At 37.8% G+C, this 9,805-nt stretch overlaps 1 gene segment (V, D, J or C); it reads left to right on the top strand.

The window, feature by feature from the left end:
* Nucleotides 1-897: 897 nt before the first annotated feature.
* On the top strand, nucleotides 898-1,393 carry LOC121438529. The segment is given in 2 exon segments: nucleotides 898-975; nucleotides 1,065-1,393. Coding segments are annotated over 2 exon segments (375 nt in total).
* The last annotated feature ends 8,412 nt before the right edge of the window (nucleotides 1,394-9,805 follow it).

The following is a 9,805-nucleotide window of genomic DNA, read 5'->3' as shown; positions in this document are numbered from 1 at the left end:
AATTTTATATACATTTAGAATTTTCATACCTGTATATTTTACACTGCATATTTCTCCCATAACTTCTACCATTCCTTTTCTTGACACTCCTGTTTTTGCTATATTCTGCTAGACAGTTTCATTTCTAAGTTGTTAGATAATTGCATAAAATAGTACTGTGTACTTATTCAATATACAAAAACTACTTAGAGTTTCATATAGTATCTATGTTTCTGAGAAAATATTAATTAATACAGTTATCTTCAGTTACATAGATTTTCCTAAAGGTGATATAAGTTTCTTATTCTTTCAGATTACCTATTCCTTTTGTGGAACATATATAGCTCTATTTTCTTGCTGCAATCATGATGACAAACATAAAGATTATTTCCATAAGTTATGGTTGATAATACCACTTTACTCATCACTGTGCGAACATTTCTGAAGTATGTTCCTTTAGGTCATTTCAGCGAGTTTTTGTATAAAACCTTCTTCTATGGAAAATTCTAAAAGTATATATGTAAAAGTAGGCTGCTATATCTCAAAATTTAGCAAATTTTGAAATTTTCAATCACTACCATTATTGTCATAACCACTTTCTGTGAATTATTTTGAAAAGCTTGTCACAAAGTGGAGCAACTGCTTCAGGCCAGAAATCTATTGAGAATTTATGTCCTGATGTTACACCCACAACAGCTGCAGAACGGAGGGAATGGGATAAGATGCATTTCCTCAGATAGGATTAGGACTTAAATGTCGCCATCCTGTTGCTTGACTCAAGTGTCCCCCACCTCCTTCTCAAATTGGACTAGGTCCTTATTTAATAAGTTTCCTGTTCTTGAATATGCAAATTACCTAGAATATTTTGTTAAATACAGGGATGTCTAAACCCCAGAACAACAAATGATCAGTGTCTTCTCCACAGTCACTGCGCACACAAGGTCCACACCATGGGATGGAGCTGTATCATTCTCTTCCTTGTGTCAGTAACTACAGGTAAGGGGTTTCCAATTCCAAACTTGAGGAGAAGACAGAGAGTGAGGTGACAATGTCTCTGACAATCTACTCTCTCTTTTTCTTCACAGGTGTCTTCTCCCAAGTACAACTACATCAGTCTGGGCCTGAACTGGAGAAACCAGGATCCTCAGTGAAGTTGTCCTGCAAGGGTTCAGGTTATACTTTCACTAACAACTATATTGGCTGGGTGAAGCAGAGGCCTGGACAGGAGCTGGAGTGGATTGGATGGATTTATCCTGGAAGTGGTAGTACTAACTACAATGAGAAGTTCAAGGGCAAGGCCAAACTGACTGCAGACAAATCCTCCAGCACTGCCTACATGGAGCTCAGCAGTCTGACATCTGAAGACACTGCAGTCTATTTCTGTGCAAGACACAGTGTTACAACCACATCCTGAGTGTGTCAAAAACCCTGAATGAGCAGGAAGTTGCTCTGAGACTGAGATGACAGAAAAGATTAGCCTTAAGACATTCACAGAAACAGACATTATGAATGCTGTTTTGTCTGTTATTTTTGTAACAACTTTTCAAAATTACATATTTAAATGAAGCAATGCTGATTTAGGATGTGTATAACATACCGTGGCAATAGCTTCACCAATGACCACAGCCATTGACATGTTTCTTCATTAAGAAAATAATGTAAAGTAAAAAATGTGATATGAAGCATGATAAAAATACCCATCTCTGAATTCTATGAGATTAGAAAATTTTGGGGGTCTATTTTAATAAACTAAAATATGAATTTGAGCAGTATGTCCAAACAATAACATCTGAGAAAACAAAACTCCTTTGGAGTTTTAAATGTTACATAAATTCAGTTTTATAGTTAACTCTGGCTATGTGGTCCAACAGAAGTTCCAGTCTCTTAGAATATAAAATATGTAACAATATGCACTGCCATATAAGTATAATTCCTCTAAGATGGTCAAGAGTGTGATTAAATTACTTTTCACAAAATCATTAAATCAATGTATATAGATGCTAATTGAGGTAGGTTCTGAGATCACACATTATTCCCTGGTCCCATATTTACTTCCTTCCCTGTCTTAGAAACCCTCCCCATAGTCTCAAACCTTTATAGAACATAGAACTATACTGACATCAATCAGCTGTGCTCTCTGTCAATTCATTTCATATCAGTGTTCACTGCTTGAGCTATATCAAACAACAGCAAAGAAAAGACTGGCTTTCATGGGGATCTGCAAATCAACTGAGACTCAGCTCACCATTCATCCTTGAAACATCTATTTAATATCAGCTTAGACAATGAAAAAAAGAGATAGTAATAATTTTTGTACAGAGTAAACCTGTCTGATGTGGGATTCCCTTATGTATGCTCTGAATATCAGTGGTTAAAAAAGGAACTGTTTGGGCCTATAGCAAGCTTTAGGGGGACAGATCTAGGTGGGGAAAACTAAATGGAATTCTGGGAGAAAGGAAATGAAGTCAGAGAGAAGCAACAGAACTGCTGCCAGTGACAGATGTGCTGAAACTCTGATGGTAAGCCACAACCACGTGGTGATGCACTGATTAATGGAGATGGATTAAATTAAGTTGTAAGAGTTACCAAATAAAACTATAGAGCTAATGGACCAAGAAGTGATTTAATTAATGCAGTTTCTCCATGGTTATTTTGGGGCTAAGTGGCCAGGAACCAAAAAGCAGCTCTCTCTTCCCACACCTGTCAGAGAATTTTTGGTGAAGGGAGGAATCTATGTCTATAGCTAAAGCAGAAATTTTCCAATTATCCTATAAATGTGGCTGAACTGGACCACAATCATATTCTGTGTCATCATATGGAAGATTGTTTACACAAATTCACGTAAAGGTAGAATGACACTGAACACTAAGGCTAAGATTAATATTGTGCAACTGATTTCCTGTAGAAGAACAGCTTCTTCCAAAGCATTGATATGATCCTGGAGGTGGCTATCTTCTAGATTTTTAGCAGTTTTTGGATAACATATTTTGAGAGGCAATTAACATGCTCTGTAGTATGAACCTGTTGTGCTAAAGCAGTTGTCTATACAACAACAGTTCTTACAATAGTAATGAGCATAGTAATGCTCAAATTAAAGCAACTGTAAGTGGTTTAGACCTACTTAGAATCTTAGTAATTTCTTTTAAAGAATATATTAAATAGGTACTTCAGCCATATGGACAAGGTTAGGAAATTAATTTTCCAAAATTGTTGTTGAAAATAAATGAATGACAAGGTGCAATGTACTCATCTCCCTACTTCATGCTGAAATTAGTGCATTGTAGTTAGGGACCCAAAATTCCACAATGTTGGCCAAGTTCAGGAAGAGTAGGTTGTTTCTCTCATTGTTTATGCTCTGTAGGATCATCTGAGACTAGGGATGTGTACACTGTGAGGCTGGACCAGGATGTAGATTCTGACAAAACAGCTATATTTGATGCTGGATTTGCTGGAGGTGTCTGTAACTGACCTGAAACCCGTTGAAACAGATAGATTAGAGACATGAGTGAACTTTAGTGGTATAGAAAAATAATTATGGTGGGTTTATGGTCCTGGTAGATGAAAAAGGGGAATTTAAATAATCAGAGAGAGAATGAAAGAGAAAGAGAGAGAGAGAGAGAGAGAGAGAGAGAGAGAGAGAGAGAGACCAAGAGACCCTTATCATAAGATGGTGGTACATTTTGCATATATGTCTCGACCTGTGGGTTTTGATGAATTCAAGTTGATCTTTTGATCCCACAAGAACCTTCATAGGAGACAAAATTTCCAGAGCATTTTTATTATTTGTGATTATTATACTAGTGGTGATATTTTGTTAGAGGCAGAATAATAGTTAATTAGGATTTTATTAATTACTGCCAAAATAAGAACCTTTGGAGTCTCAATGTAACAGCAGAATAGTAAGAGATAGAAATGTGAAATATGCTTCTTTTTTATATATATCAGATAATTTTTGAATTTTTGTATCATTATTTAAACTTCTCATCCTCAAACTTTAAAAACTTGTTTTTATCTAGCTTAATAACTTGCCTTTTACATATCCTAATTTATTTTCTTTCCTCCCAAAACGTTCTTCTTATCCAAGCCTTCATATATTCTCATACATTAAACTTACACATCTTAGATCTCATAAAAACTTCACCCAAATTTAAACTTTCATATTTTTGAGCTTGATATATGTTGTCATAAATTTAGACCTAAATCAGAACTCTATACTGTGTATCATTTATTTTCCTTGAACTACATAGCACAACTTAACTGTTTATATCCTCAGAACTTTAATATATATATATATATATATATATGACATCGGTGACTTATTAATGAAGTTGTTATTGTGAAGTTCATTCCTTTAAATGAAGAATAGTAAAAAGTTATTTTGAAACCTGTTTGGTAAGTTTATGTATTTTTTGAAATCTGGTAGTAATACAAATTGCTTTTAGTCCTGACATTAGCAATCGGAAGTGAGGCCAGTAGTTTAAGTTTTACTTAGGAAGAAAACTGAGAAGGCAGCTGAAGCCTAGGTAAGTTGTTGTTTCTTATTTAAAGTTAGAGTCAGAAAATAAATAATAATTTGAAACATAATCTTTATGGTTCATGTATCAATTAAGATGAAAAAGACTCAAAAGTGTACATCATTTGAACAGAGCACCAGCAACAAGCTAGTGGCATGACACCGTTTTGTATATATTCAGAAACTTACACATTTTAAAGGTCTAGGGGCTAAGTAAGAATTTACTAGGTAAGCACTGCACACTAACTGATTGTGCCACTGGAAGCCAGTAAAACACCCTGCTCCTGTGCTGGGGGGATCCAGGAAGCTCAATTTTTTGTCTGCGAGGTCCTTGGAACACAGCAAGAAACCCTGCTCCCTTGCTGAAGGGATCCGGAGAGGAAGAGATGGACAGGCACCAATGCAAGAATTCCTCCAACATCCTGGAAAGCAACATGATAACATCAGAATCAAGCGAACACACAATAGGAAAACTTGAACGTCCTAAACCAGAAGAAGTAGAAGAAATCGACTTTAAATGTAACCTTATGAAAATGATGGAGACCTTTAAACACGAAGTGAAAAACTCCCTTAAAGAAAGGAAAGAAGAACAAAAGTTAGAAAGAATTAGTAAATCCCTCAAAGATACTCATAAACACCAAGAAAAATCAATCAAACAGGAAAAGAAAACAGTTCAAGACTTGAATATGAAAATGGAGGTAATAAAATACAAACTGAAGGATCACTGGACATGGAAAAATCTGGATCAACAGAGACAAGTATAACCAACAGAATACAAGAGATAGAAGAAAGAATCTCAGATTCTGAAGATACTATAAAAGAAATAGACAAATTGATCAAACAAAACAGCAAATCCAACAAATTCTTGTCCCTCTTATGAGTATAATGTGTCCTTCTCCATCTCTTCTGATTGATTTTAGTTTGAAATCAATTTTGTTTGAAATCAATTTCAGATACTAGGATATCCACACCAACTTGTTTCTTAGGTCTCTTTTACTGGAAAACCTTTTCCCAACCCTTTACTCTGAGGTACTGTCTTTCTTTGAGTTTGAGGTTCATTTTTGTCATGGAGCATCTTGTTTTCTCCATCCATTAATGGTGAAAGAAAGCTTTGCTTGGTATAGTAGTGTGGGCTTGCATCCATGGTCTCTTAGTGTCTGTGGCACATCTACCAGAGACCTTCTGTCTTTCATGGTTTCCATAGAGAAGTCAGGAATAATTCTGATAGGTTTATATGTTATATGTTACTTGACCTTTATATGTTATTTGACATTTTCCTTTGTTGCTCTTAATATTATTTCTTCATTCTTTATATTTTGTGTTTTGATTATTATATGGTGAGGGGATTTTCTTTTGATCCAGTCAATTTGGTGTTCTGTAAGCTTCTTATACCTTCATAGAAGGTTGGGAAAGTTTGCTTCTATAATTTTGTTGAATATATTTTCTTCTCCTTCTTGTGTCATTATTATTCTTAGGTTTGGTCTTTTCATGGTGTCCTAGATTTCCTGGATGCTTTATGTTAAGAATTTTTTGATTTTCTGTTTTCTTTGCTTACCAAGTCTATTTCCTCTGTAGTATCTTCAGCACTTGAGATTATTTTTTTCTATCGCTTGTATTCTGTTAGTTATACTTGTTTCTGTAGTTCCTGTTTGTTTCCCCAGATTTTCCATGTCCAACTATCCAGGGGTATCTGATTTCTTTATTACCTCCATTTTGGTCTTCAAGTCTTGAACTATTTACTTTACCTGTTTGATTGATTTTTCTTGGTTTTCTTGGGTACCTTTGAGGGAATTATTAATTTCTTCTAACGTTTTGTTTGTGTTCTTTTCCATTTCGTAAGGGAGTTTTTTTACTTCCTGTTTAAGAGTCTCCATCATTTTCATAAGGTTACATTTAAAATTGATTTCTTCTACTTCTTCTAGGTTAGGATGTTCATGTCTTCCTGTTTGTGTTTTCTGGATTCTGGTGTTATCATGTTGCTTTTCAGGATGTTGGATGAATTATTTGAACCCTTCAAATGAGACCAACAGAGTCCAATCTTTGCTGTGGCTGACTGTGTACTTGGGAGTTTTTCTTGGTCTGCCCTAACTTAAGTCCCCTCAGCACTGGAACAGGTTCTAAGATCCCCTCTGCCCTGATGCAGGGATTCTTGCCAGGTTCGAAGGACCTCATAGACAAAAAGCCAGGTTTGGTGTGCAGGGTGGGATGGTAGAAAGAAGCCCCAGCAGCAGGAAGACTCCCTGCTCGCTCTCTGGACCCTTCAGCCCTGATGCAGGCTGTATTGGGGGAGGATCCAAGAACCTCACAGATGAAAAAGGCTTGCTGGGGGCAGGGTGGAATGGGGTAAAACAAACCAGAAGCAGGGAACACACTGTTGTGGATGGCCAGAAATGCTTAGGGAATTGGAGGGGGCCTGGGATCAGTTCCCTAGGACTGTCAAGCAGTGTGGCCACTTACTCACCTCTCCAAATCCCCTGAGCAGGTTTTATTTACTAGGTTCTATGAACTTTGCAGACAAATTGGCCAACCTGTGGGGAAGTGTGAGATGACAGAAAGAAGCCCCAGCAGCACCAACACTCCCCACTTACTCTCTGGACCCTTCAGCCCTGAAGTAGGCTGTGTTGGGCGATCTAAGGACCTTGAAGATGAAAAGGCAGGCTTGGGAAGGCAAGGTGGAATGGAGTAAAGGAAGCCAGAAGCAGGGAACTCACCCTGCTGGATGGCCAGAAAATTTTAGGGAATTAGAGGGGGCCTGGGTTCAGTCCCTTGGGACTGTCTGGCCATGTGGCTACTTACTCACCTCTCTGGATCCCCTCAGCATGGGAGCAGGATTTCTTTCTGGGTTCTAAGGACCTTAAATACAAAAACGTGGACTTGGGGGGCAGGGTGGGATGGTTGAAAGATGCCCCAGGGGCAGGAACACTCCCCGCTGGCTCTCTGGACCCCTTAGCCTGACTGTGGATCTTATGTGTAATTTTCAAAATTGCAGACTCTTGAAAAATTAATAAAGAACAATTCTTCCTATGTCATATCACACAATGCAGATGAGACACAGAACAATACAGAGATTGATATACACTCTTAAAGAGGACCTGAGCTGAAATCCTACCTTCTCCTGGGGTTTGGTGCCATCTTAGTTCACAATCCCAAATAAGTGCCTGCTACTTTTACTGAAAAGTCCCTGGGTCAGTTCCTTCAGTTCAATTACAAAGTCTGAGAATGTGGCTAGGCTGATATTTGAAACTATGTTGACACTTCCCAACCACTGTGGTACAGAGTTGGAAGCAGGGCTAGAGCAAGACTAAGAAAAGAGTGATCTACCATAAAGTCAACAGGAAACTATTTAGAACATTTACAGTGTTTGCCTGGGCTTGAAGAACTGTAATGTCTACTTTGAGTTCTTGTCTTGGTAACTGCTTTTATTAATTCTGAGATATACTCATAAAAATTAAGTTTAAATAAAGTTACAAAAACTTGAGACCATCTGGGACAAAACCAAGTTCTGGACACAAAAAAGGATAGGGCAGATACATTCCCGCAGCCCAGATTCAATTGTAGTTGTGTATGTGTGTGTGTGTCTGTATTTTAAGTATGTCTATTGTACTAAATACTATTTTTATTAGAGTACAACCATGAAAACCTGTGATCTGGTTTGGTAATTGTGCAAATGATCCCAAGAGTCTCTTGCCATTCTACCAGAGGCTGTGGGATCATTATGAGGTTGGATAGTTTTAGCACATTCCAGTGGTGGTCTGTTCATCCGTTTAAGGTCTTATTGCCATTGTCTAATGAACTTCTTTACTGAGCTTTAGAATAGTCTCAGAAAGTCAATATCCAAAACAAAGTTTCAGTCAGAAGCTTATGGTTCCCCTGAGGCTACTCTATAAAACAAGAACATAATCACTTTCTACTTGTATGAACAACTGTAATCAATACACTGAGAACCCTGATATAAAGAAATAAAGAACATCAGTGATGGTAAGACTGGATTACAGACCTTGGGACCCACATAAGACGTCATAACCTGAATCCTGCTTATTAAATGTGGGTGCAGTGGGAAAGATGAAGTATTATCTAGGTTTCTGTTGTTATGGTAAAATACCATTACTCAATGTGAGACAAAGAAAAAAGTTTTCTATATACTTACAACTCTTAAGACACACTTACTAACTGAGGTAACTCAACCAGATGCCATAAAGAAGTGCTACTTGTGGGATTGTTTCCTCAGGTTTGCTCAGGATGTTTTTGCATAAATCCCAGAATAACTGTCTTAATTGGGCTTTCTATTGATATGAGGAGCCACCATGACCATAGTAACTTTTATAATGGTATAACATTTAATTGGTGAGGCTTAAATTGTCAGATGATTAGTCCATTACATCACGCTGTAGCATGGGGGCATGCAGGCAGATGTGGTGCTAGAGAAGAAACCAAGTGTCTATAATCTTGGCTTGCAGACAATGGGAAGTGGTCTGAGACACTGGGGAGTATCTTGAGAATGTATGAGACTTCAAAGTCCACTTCCACAGTGACATAGTTCCTCCAAGACTACACCTACTCCAACGAGGATGCACCTCCTAATAATGTCATTCTCTTTGGGGACCATTGTCTTTCCAATCACCATAACCATATGCCCAGGAGTTTCACTAACCACAATGGATATGGTTCCCCAAAAATAATATTTATCAATAAAATATGTCAGAATCCTGTCTACAGAAAGAACTTATGGAGTTATCTTCTCACTTGAAATTTCTTCCCTCTAATATGATTCTAGATTGTGTTGATTTGACAGAATACTAGCCAGCACAGGGGATTCTTCCTTCTCTTTGTTCAAATCACCTTCCTTCCTTATCCCTTCCTTATTTCCCCTTCATTATTTCCTTTTTATTTCCTGCATATATGCCTTATTTACATCCTGTACTCTACACTAGGAAGCAGGCAGTGTCCCTGATATTTGATAAATTATTATAATAGATTGGTGTTCTAGTTTGGTCAGAAAGTGGGGTTAAATCGTCAAGTAAAGAAACAAAACCTTTATGCACTCATTTTTCATTCAAGAGTATTTCCATTCAAGAGCTCCATCTGGACGGCTGTCCCTGTTTAGGTGCTGAGGAGCTCTATCTGGACAGCCTGCGTGATCTGCAAGGTCCTTTGCTAAGGAACAGTTTTCTGCTCCTACACTAAGGCTACCCACCTAGAGAGGTGAGTGCCTGCCTACCAGGCAGGCCTCAAGGACCCCCAAAGGGAACGCGGGCACTTTAGCTTGCCCAACAGCATCTCCTGTCTTCTACTTGACCCCGCCCTGCCCTCCAA

The sequence above is a fragment of the Microtus oregoni genome, unplaced genomic scaffold (genome assembly GCF_018167655.1).
Source record: "Microtus oregoni isolate MIOR12 unplaced genomic scaffold, Mior012 000056F_ref0000123, whole genome shotgun sequence".
Taxonomy (NCBI): Eukaryota; Metazoa; Chordata; class Mammalia; order Rodentia; family Cricetidae; genus Microtus; species Microtus oregoni.
Note: the sequence above shows the minus strand (reverse complement) of the source record. Positions and strands in the feature narration are given on the sequence as shown.